This window comes from Neopsephotus bourkii, unplaced genomic scaffold, assembly GCF_033783945.1.
Source record: "Neopsephotus bourkii isolate Nb327-2 ecotype Australia unplaced genomic scaffold, CSIRO-AGI_Nbou_v1 NB_663, whole genome shotgun sequence".
NCBI lineage: Eukaryota > Metazoa > Chordata > Aves > Psittaciformes > Psittacidae > Neopsephotus > Neopsephotus bourkii.
The window spans coordinates 991,003-1,010,108 of NW_026901162.1; the positions used below are offsets into that span (position 1 = coordinate 991,003).

At 38.0% G+C, this 19,106-nt stretch overlaps 1 protein-coding gene across 2 annotated transcripts in view; it reads left to right on the top strand.

Moving 5' to 3' along the window:
* Positions 1-19,106, top strand: part of RB1 (RB transcriptional corepressor 1) — a 74,431-nt gene that overhangs the window by 48,080 nt on the left and 7,245 nt on the right. For both annotated transcript variants that reach the window (XM_061353109.1, XM_061353111.1), the window contains 3 exons: positions 17,598-17,716; positions 18,112-18,251; positions 18,749-18,894. In XM_061353109.1, the coding sequence (XP_061209093.1) occupies positions 17,598-17,716; positions 18,112-18,251; positions 18,749-18,894 (405 nt within the window). The remainder of the gene's footprint in view (positions 1-17,597; positions 17,717-18,111; positions 18,252-18,748; positions 18,895-19,106) is intronic.

Below are 19,106 nucleotides of genomic sequence, written 5' to 3' on the forward strand. Positions count from 1 at the left end.
CTTGATTCAACACTGTGTGTCTACGGGGAAGTAGGTGCAGAGAAAGCAGGGCTGGGAACTTTGACCTTCTCAGCTACCTTTTAGGAGCTGCCTGCTCAGACAGACATAAGTCACTGTAAGACTGCTTCTGGTAAGTGGTTTATTGCCTTCTTAAAATGCAGTGATGGTGTCCACCTACAGAGACAGTGTGAAGTAGTTAGTACACTGAAAATTCCCCTTTTCCCCCCTTTAAGATTTTCCAGTGTAGTAGGGAAGACTTTAAATGAGCATTTAAAGACTTATTTTTACCTAGCCAGGCTAATCCTGCATAGTCAGTTAAAGACTCCTCTGTGTCCATATGGTTAGCTTAATGCAAATGGAACTATGCATACAAATTACAAGTAAAAGCAAACTGTAAATGTTTTCTGCTGAAAGTTTGACTGACCTTCTAGAACCGATTTTCCTGATTAGTTTTTATTTTAGTAGCCATGTTCTAATACATAACTGCCAAAAATCTTTATTAAAAAAAGGCAGGAGAAGCTGAAGTATTTGGGCTACGAGCCTGTTGGGTTCACACAATCATAGAACCATAGAATAGTTAGGGTTGGAAAGGACCTTAAGATCATCAAGTTCCAACCCCCCTGCGATGGGCAGGGACACCTCGCACTAAACCATCTCACCCAAGGCTTCATCCAACCTGGCCTTGAACACTGCCAGGGATGAAGCATTCGCAACTTCCCTTGGGAACCCATTCCAGTGCCTCACCACCCTAACAGTAAAGAACTTCTTCCTTATATCCAGTCTAAACTTCTTTAAGTCCTTTAAGTTAAAATAATTTTTCTCTGTGTGTAGTTGTTTAAAAGGAGAAAAGGAAGCTCAGAATAAAACAAGAATTCTCCATTCGTGTACATTTGGAACCTTTCTCTCTTTTCTTTGGACTTGTTTCCATTTCCTTTATAGGAAATGCAACTGCTCCTCTCCTGCTTGCCGAAAGAGGAAACAATTTTTAATCCTGAATGTATGTATGGTAAAGGTATTTTGTTGTTGCAGTCTCTCTAAATGACTTGAGAACAGTGTATGGCTTTGGATCTTTGCTCTTAAAAATATGTGTGACGAATACGGCAATCTCACTTTAGGAGATGCCACTTCTAGTCAAATTCTAGTTCTGAAATGCTTCTTCACAGAATTTGTTGTATGTCTCTCTGTGTGTAAGCAGTTTCTTTGAACCACTTCAGTTAGTTATATGAAGTCCCTTTCTTGCTGTTTTCTATACTGTCCTTTATATACCTGTTTCTATAAAGAGAAGTGAACTACAGAAAACATGTTTTACTTAAGGAATACTGTACAAAAGCTGATATACGCAGAAAGGAAAATCAGTATGTATTGTTTAGTAATTTTTAAGCAGCTAAGAGGCAAATAGGTGTATTCTGTTGTCTTCGTAGCTGGAACCTTCTCCTTTGAAGTGGAATTTCAGGTCTAAAGTGCTACTCTTGGGACTGTTCAGTTGTTGCAGTATCCCTTAGCATGGTATAATCCTTTAGAATAGTATAATCCTTTAGAATACTTAGAAGACTACTTGAGGCTTTCTAAATACTCTGTCTGATGGGGGAACTTCTTAAGGGAATGCAAAAATGGGAGACTCTTTAAAAATACTAATGATTTGACATTCTTTTTCTTGTTTCATTTTGATTTTGGGTAGAAGTTTTTCTGGAGCAGGGTTTTAGGAGAAGCTTTCCATGCCCAGTGATGGAGAAAAGTTCCAGAACTGTGTCCTGACATTTACCATAAAAGTTCTGAAGATACTTTTAAAATATTTCATTTCAGAAAGTATTATACGTACCCTGTGCTTTAATTTTGGAGCTTGTTCTTGGCATTATTTGGTTTGTTGTCCACCATAATTGAGACAGAAATTGAAAATAGGGGATTGAGTTTTTTAGAGTACAATACTGCAAGTTTGAAAGTATATTTTTTTCATAGCACTAATAGAAATGGGCAGTGTCTAACAGTAAAAAGCTTTGCTCTCTCAAAGGTCCAGTTAATGCGAATGAAAACATTAGGCTTACCTGGAATATGTAAACAGTATCATAGAATATGCAGATTGGTTGGTTGCATTGTAAGTGCACATAGGAAGTTACAGCAGTGTTTTAGGCCACTTACGAATGACTGATAAATATTTTCATGAAGGTTCTTGAGTTGTATTTTTTTTTGCGTAACTTATGGAAAGTCCCAGCAGAGACTCATGTTATGTTCTCAGTGCTTATGTTCTCAAATGTTTTGATGTGCAAAGTAAACTTCCCTGAGAAAGTGCTTATAGAGGTATCTAGTGGGAGCAAGCAGTAATTGGATAAGGTATTCTCAACGTGTCCATTTGTTATCTGATATATTTAAAATGTTGGTCCCCACTTCGCTCTAATATATGCAGCAAGAACAGTTACCCCTCTCTGCAGCCTCTACTTTAGACTCTTAATTTTCTCTAGTTACTAACAACGTGTGTGTATGCCTGATAGGGGTTGATTTAAGCCCTTGGGCCTTTATATAGTCTTACTTTAAGGGAGAACTCACTTTGCTCGAAGAACAAAATCACCATTTCCATTGCATCTTTAGAGTAATTTAATGAGCCCACTTGGCAAGGTAGGAAACTTGAAAGAGAAATTGCTCTGCCTCTGTGTAGTACAGTATTTCTCAGAAACCCTATAGTGTATGTGATAGACATTGTACAGATGCTTGTTAGGGACAGTGACGGTGAAAACTGGCAGTTTATAACAGGTGTCCAGATACATCTTGAGGTGATGTTTGGAGCTGCACTTTCTAGATAAAACTTCTTTATGTATACTGCAGTGGAAAAAGGCAGCATGGAATTGTGCATTAGAAATGTATTTTTAGACATCAGATGATTATGACATGTAAATAAAAGTAGTAGATCTTAACAGTAGGCTAGCAAAGATTAGATAGCATTAGAGCTTTAATGTATGGATTGAGTGGTTTAAAAGGGATAGGCTAAGAAAGCAAAGTAAAGGATCATGAAGATGAAAAGCTTGAAAAATGGGCATGGACATTGTTCAGAAGGAAGGAAAATGGAAAGAGGATTAGTAAACAATCTTAGCAACGTGATTTTCAATGGGTAGGAATAGGACAAAAGGAAAATATCAGGGAATGCCTTAATTAGAACGAAATACTGAGCTCTTGAACATTTACTTGCATTTTTTGAACTTTAAAAGAAGTGTTTATTCAATCACTCTACAAACATGATTGAAATAATGTCAGTATTTGAAATTTCTCTCCACCTCATAAGCAGTAAATAATTTAAATGGCTTTCCCTTACACTGTGGCAAATTCTGGCTCTACTCAAAGTTACACTTTCTAAATCATAAAATTGGAAATTCAAAGTTTAATTAGAGTTGGCAGAAATTTGCTAAATATTCCATGACTAAACATCATTCAAAATACTGTGCAAGTGCAAAACATGACTGTTTCTGAAGGGAAAAGGATGTCAGCTCCCACAGTAAGCAAATACTAGAAGTGATAGGAAAGAAATGGAAGAAGCTTCATAAATTATTTGAAAGCTATTCCAGACATACAGGGTGAAATGGGCCACGGGAACAGAATTTTTAGAGATGTATTCATAATTTGTTTAGTTCTAAGGTAATTACTTTTTATTTTATAGATCTCTAAAGCTTTGATTCTCTGGCTTGGTCTGAGGTAGGCTGGTTCCATGTCAGGATTTCTGGTGTTTATCCACGTAGTTCCTGAGGATGTATTTCATTTTCATGCCAAATTACTTTTCAACCACAGCATCAAGTGCTTGCAGCCTCTTGCAGTTTTGGCCAAATGGAGGCCACTGACTTTGCACAAGACAATTTTAACCTCTACTTGTCAGAGAGAGCACAAAACCTGTAGTCATGCTCTTGTTCTCTATTTTATGAAGGATAACATTATGAAGCCATTGAAAGAATTTACCATAGTCAATCAATAAAATTTATATGAATTCATGTAGGTAAGAAATAAAAACCAGCAAAATACAAACTGTGGTATTAATTTGGTCTCCTTCAAAAAAATGAAATGTAAGAAGCTAGGAAAAAAAACCCTGCTTCGTAAGAGTTGTTCAAGCTGGTAAGCTAATTAGTATAGATAAATACTAATACAAAAATGCTTGTCAGGACAGAAATACTGTCAAAGAGCAGAACTTGGACTTGATTAATGTGAAGAGCTATTACTTTCTTAATGTGTAAGCTGTTTAGATTTTCCATCATAAGATCATTTAAATGATTATTTAGTGTATCAGTACCGGTAAATAGCAATTGCAAGTATTTCAGCTAACTTCCCCCCCACAACTGCTCTTTCCTTCCAGCCCATATCTTGAGGTTTTAGGAAACAAATTCAGTACCTTATGGACTTTTTTTATTACATTGTTAACTATGTTTAGCAGTTGTAATTTCTATGCGGCAATCAGACGATACCTAGGAGGCAAGATAGGTAGAAAACGTCAAGTCTTTGGAGGAGGGACAAAGGGTTTGCTTCTGACGTATAATTTAAGTTTTTTTGCTGAAATCTTGGAAGGAATGCAGTGAGGATCTCAAATGCAAAAGACAGTGTACATTAGAAAAGGAAAAGCCATTTTTCCATTAACTAAGCTTCTACAGAAGTCCAAAGATCAGTTGAAAGGACATTTGCCACACGTAAACCATTTTCACTTGGGTCTGTATTAATAATCTTCCTGGAAAGGGCAAGTTGTTTGTCTGGGAGATGTGGTCTCTGAGGTGAATAGAGGTAATGAAGGATGACAGCTTTGTAAGGCAAATATCTCATCTGTATTCCATTGAAGATTCTGTAAGTTTTGTTATTGACTCCAGGGTGGTGGATGCTTTATGCCAACTGTCTTTAGTACCGATACTATTTTCCGTTTTCCTTGTCAAGTTACATTCTAAAGACTGATATCAACCAATCTACAGAGTTAGAAGATAGCAGACAAATATGCTACAGGTACTTTGTGTCACCTGCAATTTAAACACAGAATAGAGAGTCAGACAGATAAATCCACATTCTTTGAGAATGTTGTTTGTCGTTCTAACTTTAGAAACACCTTGATTTTCAGATTCTTATTCCATTGGAAGGCAATGGTAAAACTCGTCTTGTTTTTGCTGTGACTTAGTCATTGGTTTATATGCTTCAGAATACCTACAGAAGATGCCCACAGAATGGCAAATGAGGAACTTGTTAGATACTTCAGTTAAAAAGGAAAAATAGGGAAGTCTGCATAGCAGAACTACTGGATTGTTGCATCTGAGATGAGGTGCCTTGTATGAGCTTTTCTTAAACAGGTATGTTTACATGTAAGGCTTCTGTCTGCTGTTTTGTTGCACTTGTGGGTGCCCATTGGGCTGTAACAGTTTAAGTATTTGCTTTGGTTTCTATGAGAGATTAGAGCAGTATATTTGTAGCGAAGTTACTGGATCTGCATGCAACAGAGAGCACACAAACCAAAAGCAGAAAGTCATTTTTCTCTACAGTGAAAGTGAAGACAGCAGGCAAATTGTATCCACAGCAAATTAACTACTTTAAATTTGTTAGGTAGGTCCATGTGTTCTTTGTCCATCTTCCTCTGAGATATCAAAACACTGGAATGTATAGATGAACAGAACAATGTGAAAGCGTATAGAATCACAGAATGGTTTGTGTTGGAAGAGACCTTAAAGAACACCTAGTTCCAACCTCCCTGCCATGGGTAGGGACACCTTGCGCTAGACCAGGTTGCTCAAAGCCCTAAGTCAGTGTGAAAATGGTATGTTTCCCTACCAGAAGCAATGTGTTAAAATTTCAAGGTCAGCTTGTGTTCTTAAGCCATCCTTTTATTCTCTGCATTTCCAGAGGTAGGTTGTCCTTATTAAAATGCAACAGAAATCTATGGTAGCTATGATTTTAAATTTCATTGGAATTTTACTACTTTTAAGATAATCTTTTCAGAGCTCACCTCTATAGTAGAGTTTTTTGGTTTTGGTGGGGTTTTTTTGTTGTTTTGCTTTTTTGTGGGGGTTTTTTTCAAGTGAACCTTTTTTTTGTGTCTCACAACTTTTCTTTAAAATGATTTTCTGTTTCTGGTGGGAGGGAGGAAGGTGTTTGGTGGAGACCTGTATAACTGGTATTGGAAACTGTTTAATCCATCTGACCATCCCCTGCGTCTGCACTGTCCTTCCTGCACAGTCCGTCAATCAAAGTGTGCTTTTAGTTGCTTTTGCTGTATCTGTGCTAGCTGTGCTCAAGGTGTAGATGTAGCTGAAGTCTTCATGCCTGTGAAAGGTAGGTTTTGCTCCACTTCTGTATAGTTTGAGCATGCTAAGTTTCAGTATTACTTTGCTGATGGCAGGAAGTGCTCAAAGCAGAAAGTATGTGAAAGGTAGGTTTAGGAGAAATGGCTATACTGCAGTTCAGGTTTGTTTTTCTAGTGCAAATAAGAGGAGAAGCTGTAAAATTCAACAGACTTCAAATTGCATCATTCTCCATGTAATGTGTGACCTTCATACACACTGGAGTTTGAGAGGGAAACATTTTGGGAGGCTTCTATAAACCTGGCAGTTTAAAATTCCCTGGAGGGAGAGGAAAGCTTCAAAGTCATGCCAACCTTCCTGCATTTGCTTAAGCCATAGAAATTAAACAGTATGGAGTTCGACATGGTTATATATAATTTCAGTAAAATGGAGTTCATGTATTTCGGTCAAATCCTGCACAATGGTAGTTCATGGCATGATGCCTTTTAAAACACTTGATTAGTGAGTTTCTGTTCTGAATTTGTAAATAAGATGCCATATCCTGGTTGTAGTAGTAGCAGAAAGAGTTTAAAGTGCTTTTTGTTGGAAAACATTGTCAAATACAAGGTTTCTGTGGAAATGTTTTGGAGCAAGTTCTTCCAAAAAGTCTGACTGAATTTAAAAAACAAAACTTTAGAAGCTAATTCAGTTTTCTCAGATTTCAGGAAGTAAAAATAGGAGCTATATAGTTCAGTTTCCTCAAAATAGGATGTAAAACCTAGTGGTTTGATCAGAAACGTTGAAAATTGGGGTTTTCTTCTTTTAAAAATGACCAAGAGGTTCTTGGTCAAATAGAAAAGCATTTTGTTACTGAAGGATTTCACGTTTTTCTTGTGTGAATTACAAATATCCTGCTGTTTCATGAGATCAAGCGAAACATAGGTTTTGATTTTTTGGTAATGTAATGTACCTTGTCAGCCAAGGCAGTTTTACTGCTCTGCTGGTATGTGCTCTTCATGTATTACCTAACGCTGCTGATACATTACTTCAGTCACATACATTCTCTTATGTACATGTTGCAGTTTTAAATTATATGCCAATGGAAATAAGCCCAAAAGAGGAGTGTTCAAGGAGCAAGTGTTTCACAGAGGAAGGATAGAGCAAATATTGTGTGAATTTCATGAACACATCCACTTCCTACACTGAGGAGTATCTGAGCAGCAAAAATGCCCCCACCAAAGCATCAAAATTGTTCTCAAAATTCTGACATTCTTTTACTCATCTGATTGCCCTTGTGGGTCTTGCAAGGAGCCTCCAAACCCAGTGCTGCCTTTGGGTTCCAGAATAGCTGAGCAGAGGGGCAAGATTGGATGCTCAGTATGGGTCTGTCACTGTAGCACAAGGCCTTTCCTGTAAGGAGGGGAGTTTTTGCATCACTGTTATTCAGATATGAAGCAGCGGATCTGGTATGTGCTATTTCAGAAATAAAAAAAAAAACACCATGGTCCTTGTCTTTCTCTAACTGTTGATTTTAAAACTTGAAGATTTAACATTGCTTTCCTAGATCCCTGTGAAGTTGTCCAAGTAGAAGCGTGCTGAGTTTTAAGCACAAGTTTGTGTTGTTTCCCTGGGCATCAACAAGATCTAACTTGCTGTTGTACTCCAGCACTCAGGCACTTTTGTCCACAAACACTTTTTCTCTAAAGTCAGTTATCTTTATGCTCTATTCTTACAGTTTATGTAATTAAGACACCTAAGGGGAAAAAAATTGAAAAAGAAAATAGCTTGATGTAATTTTTAACAAGCTTGAAGAAAGTTAAAAATGAGAAGCGTAAATTGGCAACAAAAATCTTATGGTACCTGACTGTACTGCAACTCCGCATGTCTGTTACTTTTTAGTCAAATAATCCAGAATGACAGTATGTCATTATTTCCAACCATTCTACCTACTGTCCCCCAAACTGGCAAGGTGAAAGAAAAAAAGTAGCTCATTTTATATAAAGTAGTAACTAGCAATTGTCCTCTATGACATCCAGTTATCATGGTATATTATACCATTGTATTTACACAGAGAAGCATTTAGGCTTGACCTTATGGTGTAAACTGGAAACAGAGTGTTTTAGAGCACTATAAATCAGTAATTTCTTGCATTATTTTCTTCTGAGTATCTAAGGAGGAAATGTTCTGCCTTCCAGCATGGTTTGCAGAGCCTGAGCCAGCCTTCAGTGATCAGTCTTCAAGAAAAGGTTTTTGGTGTGGCCAGGAGAAAAGGCACTGAATATCTTATGTCTGACATTATTTTATGTAAAATAATACTGCCCCAATGGGGAGAGATGTTAGCTTGAGCTTCCTGAGCTTGTTCCTGAGGTCCAAGTGACCGTAGCTGTAGTTTACCACATAGACACATACATTTGGACCTTATATAAATTGTTTAGAATTTTTTGCCCCTTTTTAGTGCTTTTGCCGTTCTTTGCTAGCGCAGCTGCTACTTTGGTTTTAGAAAAAAAAAATAAAACGGATATGTTGCATTGTTTTAAGGTTTCTTTAGTCTTTTTTAAGGATCCTTGAGTAACTCCATGGATACTCCATGTTTTAGTGTAAGATACTTCTGACTTCCATCATTTACAAAGGAACGCTCATGTTTGGCAATTAGTTACATGTTTTCCATCTCAGACTGATGAAAACCTGATGCTGACATAATCATTTTAGGCTTGTTTCTGGTATGGTTATGCAAACTAACATTTCATAGCTAAGGAAGTCAACTAATGGTATAGATCAGTAAAGTTGCCTTCAAGAGGAATGAGTGGGAGTGAAGTGATAACCAGAAAAAAGCCGGGGCGGTAACGAGGTCAGCACTTGTTTTAGTAGAAAGCACTGAAATATCTGCCTCAGAGCTAGCTGCAAAAATTTGAGAGAGAATGGTAGGAAAACCACTTAGTAAATGGTAAAATACTAGGTTTGTGAAATTATTATAAAGTAAGTATAAAAGCGGTGGAGCATCAAGGAAAACAGATGCTAGTATCCTACAAGATTTTGTCCAGATCTGTTTGGGGTGTTTTGAGTGATTCTTATGCTTCTCTGTATCACACAGTCAGTATTATTTATTTTTAGTTTGGGAAGAATATATTTTTAATGGGGACTAAATAACAGCCCAAGATTTTTCTTAATCTTTTCTTGTTAATCTGATTTCCAGCACACTACTCCTTACGTCTATTATACCATATTTTGTCTGCTCATTAAATAACAGCTTGTAAAGCAGAAATATTTAATGGGAGGCATCTTGTTAAATTCTGTCACATGAGTGCTCAGAAGGTCTACATATGCTTCTGCTTTGAAACCTAAGCATAACACAGTGCCAAGTTTTGGCTGCCTTGAGCAAATACTAGGTATAGACCAAAGTAACTGGGCTTGACATACTCAGTAGTGGTAGTCACAGAAGTATTGGCTCAAAGGAAGATCAAAACTCATCTTAAGGGATGGGTTTATGCCCAAAAATATAGCTGATAGTTTTGTTACAACTTTAGCTTTTTCTTTCTTCACTTTGTCATGTATCATTTTCTTCAGATTGAAATAATTTCTGAAAGTGGTTGCTAAATCCATCACATAAAAGAGTTTTCATGCTTGTGATGCCTTCCTTTGTTATGAAATACGACATACTGCTTTTGGAACTCCAATTTCTTTGTCATATTTCTTCTTTCAGATGTATGAAGCATATTGCAAGGTATGCCAGGTTGAATGTAGCTTTGACAAGGGGTAATGGGTTAAAACTTAAACAGGGGAAGTTTAGATTGGATATAAGGAACAAGTTCTTTACTGTAAGGGTGGTGAGGCACTGGAATGGGTTGCCCAGGGAAGTTGTGAATGCTCCATCCCTGGTGGTGTTCAAGGCCAGGCTGGACAGAGCCTTGGGTGGCATGGTTTAGTGTGAGGTGTCTCTGCCCATGGCAGGGGGGTTGGAACTTGATGATCTTAAGGTCCTTTCCAACCCTAACCTATTCTATTCTATGATTCTAACCTCACCTAGTGTAAGGTGTCCCTGCCCGTGGCAGCAACTAGATCTTTAAGGTCCCTTCCAACACAAACCATTCTGTGATTCTATGATACTTATAGTCCTTTTTGCTTTTAAATATCATAGCACATCTGTTCTTAATGATTTCAGGATGTGTACCATCCCCTAGCTAATACTACTTTTTCTGGAGACTTGGTCTTTTGATACGTGCAGCTCATCCACATCGTCCGCAGATTATCTGCTGTGTCTTTTTTGTTCAATGCATAATTTGTTGACTCCTTGATTATGCTGGTAAAACAACTGCTATCTGTGAAGTTTCCTGGCACATTTACCACTTTTAGCTAGATTAAGAGAATTGGTGGTGAGATGTTGTACCTAAATTCGTCCAGCTAATGAGGATCTAGAAAGAACATGAGACTTGAAACTGAATTACCAGCTTTAACCGAAAATTTTAACGCACTTCGTTATCATGTCTCCACTTGTATTTGGAAAAGTAATTCCTGGAACTACTCTTAATGGTTGTTCTGGGAACTGGGACTGTGTAAATCAATTAAAAATGAAACCGATAGAAAGTGTGACGTGCTAATGTGGCAGTCCGTTTGATTGTTGCAATAAAAATGGCATGAATGAATTCTTTCTACTGAGATAGACGTTTTGTGACCCAAAAGTTACTCTAAAGAAAGTTCTTGAGAGCTGTTTTATTCCTTACTGTAATATTTTTTCATATATGGATATAAGTATGGAAGTGTTGTTCTTAATACTGTGTGCTGTCAGTTAACGCAATGGTCCTTAAAGCATCTCTTCTCTACTTCCTTTTCTGAAAAAGTCATAATGCTCTGTAGTGTTTTCACAGTTTAAGGTTGTTGATACAATTCTCAACCTCAGGATTTTTGGCAGAACATTTTGTTGCTGACTGATAACATTTCCAACAGTCAAATGGTTCACATTGGGTGGGTTTTAGTTTGTCTTGTACACATTTTCTTGTGCAGAGGGGAGGAAAAACTGGTATTGGTTCAGTTTGTCTTTGAGACCTTTGGATTTCGCCTAAAAATCTTGAAGCAAGATTTGCCCAAGAATTACGTTGCGACCTAATTACACAGGGGAGCTACTTCAGATACTGATTGGTTTTGTAGCACCACGGCCAGTGCAGAACCCACATCCATCTAGAAGAGAGTTGCAGGAATGGCTTTGCAGGGAAGAAAACAAACTCCATGAGGCATATGAGCCTACAATTCTATTTGCTTGGATAAAGTTAAGAAAAAAATACATAGTAAGCATTATTGTATTATGTAGTGCTTTGTGGATCTATGTGTGCAGTTGTCTTTTGAAGCAAAGTCAGTTTTCCATGCTCACCTTTTGTACCAGTTACTTCCACAGCTGAACACTTGAGCTGTGTGATAAAGTAGTTGGGTTTGGGTTTCAGTCTTGCTACTTGATAACTAGTTTGGTGACTGATCCACGGACTACTCTACTGGCATAATAACTGTGTTTCACTTTTTTTGCTAATAATTCTTTAAGCTTTGACTTCTGAATGTTGATTTGGGGTTTGCAGAATTAGTTACACTAAGTAAATATATATTTAAAGTAATGATAACAATAGAGCCCTTGTTAAAAATGTAAATTAAGGTAATTTTCCTCTGTTAGTTTTGCTCTTATCATCATTGACTGCTATAGCTATTTTATCATCCAGTCATTGAAACTCATGGGATCTTTTCAGTGATTTTATTTTTCCTAAGACTGAATAATTCTGTGCTTCTGGCAGCCTTATCTTTCCTGTCCCTTCCACGTTTCCTTGTCACTTGTGAATGTTAAACAGAGCAGTCTCAGCAGAAAGCATGAAGACTTCACTGATAACCTCTCTTCACTGTGAAAATTGACCTTATTCATACTTTCAGCATCTGTCATTTATCTAATAACTGCATTCTTATCTGCCCTTTGGTAGCACTGTCTTTAAAGACCCTTACCTGAAGGACCCTGTCAGAGCTTCTGATTGGAAGATATGGAGATCTTCTGCAGGATTGCCTATTCAAAGATGTGTTGGCCACTTTAGAGAAGAAACCTGGTGATTTGTGAGGCATGACTTCAGTTTCTCTGCCATCATACTGCCACTGAAAGATGGTGTCTCATGTCACCCTCCAGTTGCTTGTTTCTGTCTCTTCATTCATGCAAACACTTGCATTGCCATAACAGAAACTGGATAGGGAAGCTGCTCTGAATGCAAAACTAAGGCCTACCCTGCCAAATATGTAAAGCAAGAAAATGCCTCCAACTAAATAAAAATGGCATCAAAACCTCAGTTTCCTGGACCGGATCTCCAACTCTGCCAACACAAGAAGAACTGGGAATGGAGAGAGGGAGGGTGCAGGTGATGAAGAAGTTTGGGACTGTGTCTTTTGGTGGACTTCTGGCTTGTACTGACTTAAGACTGTTTGTGAAGTTGAGGCTTTAATGTGCTGAGTTCCTAAGTTACTCGGCAACCTGGCTCTCCTTCTCTGACTGGAGAGGTTTGAAATCCTTGTTCACTAGGCCTTCAAACAGCTTTTGATAAGAAATCTCAGTTCTACCGTTAGAGATGCTTGATTTCATATTAATAAGTATCTGTATTCATTAGAGACTGCCTAAATCAGTTCCACATTTCCACAATGGATCCTATATGCCAGACCCGAGCAGTTACTTTTTTTCTGGTACAATAATTCTATTAAAAAAGAGATAATTAAAATAGGCAAAATTGGAATATTGAGAGAACTGAATTTGAAAGTTCCAAACAGGCTTGAGGCTAGGTCAGCTGCTGACATATTTTGCATCAAGGACTTCCTCCATAGTTTATGACTTGCTAAGCCTCTTGTTTGAGCTTGTCAAAATATTGCTCTCAAATGACCAGAACTGTTTCTTTTCTGCTTTTTTTTTTTACCTCTGTATAGAAAGCATTTAGATAAAAGTTGATCCTCACAAAGCTTGGTGACAGTATTACTTAATCTTAAATACTGGAGATGAGCAAGGTAGGAATAGGACTTGTGTTAAGCATACATTTGCCCTAAGGAGATAAAAGCAGATCTGTCAGTATTCTTGGATGAATTAAATCACTAACACAGCAGTTAATGTTTTTTTTTTTTAATAGATTTTGTAAGCACAAGACTTAATAGGAACATAATTTATCTAGCACAACTCATGTATGAAATTAAAACATGGTCATTATCTTACTGTTTTTTAATGGTAAAAATGATTTAAATTTAGACTATGAAGTATCTTTTGCTTTAGCAGTCCTAAATTACTCAGAATTTTGAATACCAGTTGTCATGTGAAGCTTCTGAAAATAGAGTTGCAAGCAAAAGTCAGCTTTCCGGGCATGCAGTGCTGCTATGGGAAAGAAGGGTGGAAGTAGCTCACACCAATCCACTCCTTGCACTTCCATTCCAGAGCTCTCAATTCTAAATAAGTTACGTTTTGCCTTGCAAAATCACAGCCATCTTTTAGCATATTATGAAGAACATTTCTTAATGTTATGTATTGTGTTGACTGATATAATAATTTGAGGTGGTGTTGATTATTTAAAAAGGAAACGGTCCCAAGGGAGCTTGGCATTGAAACAGGTACATAGTTTAGTGATAAACACAGCATTAAAATTTACTGTGGACAAGTAACTAAAACCTGAAAATTGATTAAGAAATTATTATAAAGAATAAAACCATAAAACAATAGAAACCAGACAAAAGCAGTTTAAAAATTACTGCAGTTTGTCAGGTAGCAGTGCTGAGAGTGTGGCGGCTCAGGGCCTTCCCCTGTGGCCAGTGAGTACACCCAAACCCCGGGGTAGCTGTTCCCCAGGTTTGAGGATTTAGGTCTTTTGTTTAATCATTTCATGGATACCAAAGTCCAGTTGAACATGTTGGGACAGAGCTGATGTGATGATCAGGAAGCTGGGAAGCACCTGTGTGTCCTGTAGTTTTGCCATAGCCAAATAAAGCTTAGCCAGCAAGAAATTCAGCTTGTTTTGTCTATAAAAGGAGTTTTCAGGCTGAGATAAAACCAACACAGATACTTCCCTGCCACACAAGCATCCTGTAGAGGCTCACTTAACAAAGCCCCACTTAATTCACTGGATTAAACATTACTGATTTATAATTAGCTCTGGGCAGTAGGAGGGTGACTGAGTCACATTTCAGTCTTGCTCTTCATTCTGATGCCAGTGGCTGTTTGACCCTGAGAAATTTCAGGCTTTAATTGCTTTCTCCCTTTTTGCAGTAATAATATGGGGCTTCTCTAGCCAGTGCAGGGAAGTTTTAGATGAAAAGTATCATATCATTTAGTAAAATGTATTCTGTTGCTGCATCTAGTAACATTAATCACATACTGAGCGTTAGAGCAAAAACTGTAAAACTCCTTTTGTGTGAAACGAATTCACTGAAGGTGACCTGTTCACCTGAAGTGCTGCTTGAAAGCTTGAAAAAGTAATATAAAATTTGTAAAAGCTAGTGTGAATAATACCGCTTTAGAAAAAAGCTACTGATAAGCAATCCTGTTCAATAAAGCTGAGCCCAGGGTTAAGTTCTTTTGTGACTATTACTTTAGCGGACTGGTAATCGTCTGGTTAATGATATTATATTTTGCTCATTTGAGCAAGAGATACGTTGAATACCAAATAGGGGGGCTGAATTTGAACAGACTTTGCCCCAGTAAGCTCGGAAACTGCAAGCTGCAGAATGTGTTTCAGATTCACTCATTTGAAGGCTTTTTCATGGAAGGAGGCAAGGTTGTAATCCCATCACTTTTGCGGGTTAGGTGGTAGATGCATGTGAGAAAACTCACCTCTGTGTACTTCTACATTTATTTTTTTTGAGGCACTGCATTTATCTTGCCACATTTTTAACCATAGTGTCAATTAGCATTTGTGGGACCCAAAAACAATGACCTTGCTGTGTCTTGCTACTCGGTCTCTGTAAGTAGATGTTTCTACACAAAGAATATCTTGGGAACTGTAATTCATCTAACTGATGGAAAGCAGCAGTGGGTCTCTTCAGCTTCTGTAGGAGAAAGTTTCACATGCCAACCAGCTGATTGAACAGATTGTTCTCATCAGTTCTCATCTCATACTCCCCATTTTCTCCTTTTTATTGCTTTGCTCCCAACCTTCGTGGTGTTGCTGCCCTGTCTCTTCTTAGTGTTTGTTCAGCTCTGCTTGTGATTCTTTGCAGAGCTGCCTTAAATCTGGTTTTGCTTTTTTTGTTTACTTTCTGCTGGTTTAGTCCACCAAATAGACTTAGGTAGAGGTTTACTGATTGTCAAGGCTGGCGAGTAGAAGAGGAGGAGTGGAGATGATGCAAAATAGGCAAGTCCTTTCTATGGTAGCAAGCTATGTGTCCCCCTCGTGTCATCTAATGAAATCTACATCTTGTGTAGGGAAAATTGGAGCAGGGTTGAGAGAGGACCTGAGACTGCTGGTCTCAAGTGCTGATTTCAAAAATAGTGACTTTTGCTTCTATGTCTTGAACTCTCATTCCCCTTTATCAACCCTTTTTCCTCCTACTGGTGCTCCATTCAAAACAATACTTTTCTACTCATTAATGCCTAAGATGTAAAATGATTCACTCTTAGTTAAGGAATCAAGATGTTTTGGCAATGACTTAGTGATTGCTTTGGAAAAGAACTTGGATTCTTCAGAGCACAGTGAAGTGCTGGTGGGAATAAGAGCAAGGAAGAGGCTAAGTGGCTGGAAGAATTAGAAATGGAGAGGGTAGTGTCTCTGTGTTTCTAGCAAGGGCAGTGCTGAAAGAAACAAGTGAGAATAACATGCACTTCTAAATTATAAGGGAAGACTTTGTAAACCAGCCCAAGAGCTGATCCGGTTGAGAAATGCGGGTGAAATAACTGTGTGGTTATGAATCACTGACTGATGTTTTTCTGCTGTGGATGGAACAGCTCCAACAGTATTGCCAAAATCAGAGTTTAAAAATTACACAATGTAAGAAATTGTAAATCTTAAGTCACTCTCGTCTTATTGCTCTGAATGTTTACTTGATGCACAGCAGAAAAGCGTTCTCTGTTTTTAGAGCAAAGGCTAAATGGAGCAAGTCTTAACAGTAGTTTTAATTCTGGTAAATCCAGCCTAGTTTCACTAGGCCTTATTACCTTAGGTGATGCAGCTAGCTTTGCATGTGTGCTGTGCACCTGTTTCTTATTGTAGCTACAGGTTTGTCATCTGTGCCATCAATATTAGTTACATGTAGGATCAAATAGACCTTGGACAATCAGGCAATGAATTGAGTGCAAAGTGTTGAGATCATTTGGAGAAAAATGTTGTTGCCCACTTCATTCCCAGTGTTATGGATGCTGTTTTCCCACCAAGGCTGCAAACATTTGCTAATCGTATGTTCTTTTGCTTGTGGAGTTCCGATGGTGCACTGTTGGAAGGCAGTATTGTGCTCAAGGATATTGTGCTCCCGTTTAAAGAAAATTAAAAACCAGAAGCCAGCAACACTGTGTTTTCAAAATTAATTATATAGATGATGATGATGATGATGAAATGTTTTCCCATGCTGTCGTGCTGTCTCAGCATAATTCTACTCTGCGCATGACACATGAGCAGCAAAAGCCTGAGATTTTATTTCTGCAAGACCTGCTGTTTATTACTGACATCAGCAGTAGTACTTATGTTGCTTCAGCCAGAACCTTCTCCATTCCACTTGCCTCCTACCTCAGGCTCTTAATAGGTTCAGACTTATTCCAGCTAAAGTACTGATAATTGACCTAAAATCCAAATGGGTTTTGGTTTTGAGCATGAGGTCCAGAATGACTCTTAACTCTTGCCAGAGGTAGCTGTGGAACATGATACTACAGAGATCAAAATAGTCCCCAGTGCAGTGAGATGAGTTATGACCTATATTGTTGTATGTAAAATACTGGGTAGGTGTTGTACCAGAAATGGAATGACACTAGGTACAGCAGTAACTTTCAGTCACTGAGAGGTTGGTGGATTTTTGATTTCTTTATTTTGTTTGGGTTTTGTTTCATTTTTTGAAAATGAGACCTTTATGTATTTTCTTGTATTGCTTGCTGCTTTTTCAGCAATGGCTATTTAATAGAAAGTAGTAAGAGCCTCTAGAGTGCAGCTGTGTCTCAATTTCGCAGTTAGCCTGTATCTAAAGGGCTGCTGTAGAAACAGGAAAAAGTGGTATATTTAATACCTAAAATTTGTCAGTTAAATAGTTAAAATTTACCTGGCAAAATGTGAGTGTTCTGAAGTATTTCAGAAAATTAATGTTCTGTTTAGGATCATAATTTTGGGGTTGTTTTTAGAGAAGAAGGGACAAAATCCGTCCAGTGTGGTTGTCTGTTCTCAGTATAATGAAAAGTTACTGTCATTTTTCTAGGGGTCACCTCTGTTTGATCTTATCAAGCAGTCAAAAGAACGAGAAGGCCAAACTGAACAGCCTGAGCCCACTTCCACTCTCAATCTGCCTCTCCAGCATAATCACACTGCAGCAGACCTGTAAGTGACATGTTAATATCACCCTTAATATTTAACTCCACTTGTATTCTGTTTTTCTACTTGTTAGGCTTGGAACTTAGGCTTGGTACATGTTGGAGTATTGCATTTGCTGCTGCTTATTATACATGTAAATTTAACTATATTTAATTCTGAAATATTTTTTCCAAGCCCTGTCAAACTTGTAATTGCAAACTGTTATCTTACTTGCTCAGGAATAAGTCCCTTTATCAAGTGTTTAATCAATAACTTGAAGTTTTAATTCCTGATACGGGAATAGCAGGTTACGGGAGAAATTAATTTCTTCTAATTGGGGAAGAGTTCCTGCAAGTATTATTGATGTGAGATCATTCCTTTATCCTGTGATGCTAAGTGCCTAATACATGTTGAATCTCCAGATATCTTTCTCCTGTGAGATCTCCTAAGAAGAAAGGACCTCCTCTAAGTGGTACTTCCACTTCAGATGCTCAGCCAGGTGTTACCCCTCAAACACAGAAGCCACAGAAATCTACCTCCCTCTCTCTGTTCTACAAAAAAGGTTTGTTGCTTCTGTAGGTGCCAAAACTGCAAAGTTGTCTCTTGTTATTTTTCCTTTTGGGGTTTTGGAGCTCAACATTTTTAAATGATTATAATAGAATCTGTAATAAACCCCGTGCAAACCCTCAGGTGCCTCTGGAAGAAATAGTAAAACGGTGCCAGGAGGTCAGTGCTTGCACTGTACACACTGTGAGTTCCAACTGAAAACCTATCTGCTGATGGTAGGAATGTCCATAAGGGGTCAGGTGGAGGCTTCTTCTAGACACAGTGTGCACAGCATTGTTTAGTGTGGACTTCTGTGTGTCCACTGTCTGTCGTATAAAGAATCTTTTCCATATATTTCGGTTGAGACTGGCATCTACTAACTTCATTTGATGGCTTACAGTTTCTGTAGTGGGAAATGATGAACATTCAGTTGCTTCATCCTTCATCACGTTCCTTTTGTTTTGTTTGCCACTCTTATGACAATTTCAGTTTACTTTATTTCTGTTTTTGAAGTGTATCTGCTGGCCTATCTCCGACTGCGTACCCTGTTCTTTCGGCTTCTTTCTGACCATCCTGACCTGGAACCCTTGATCTGGACCCTATTCCAGCACACACTCCAAAATGAGTATGAGCTTATGAGAGACAGGCACTTGGACCAGGTAAAATTAACAAGAAAGTTTTGGAACTGAGCAAAATGTTGCTTATACATTCTTTAGCCATTATAAATAATACCCTGAGCTTTTATTTCTCTATTGATCACTCAAAGGAGAAATTAATTTAGAGTGAAGTCTAACATAGGTTTTTTAAGTACTGACTCTGGGATCTTCAAATAGAATCTGTAGCTATGTTCAAAATAATGAATAAACAACAA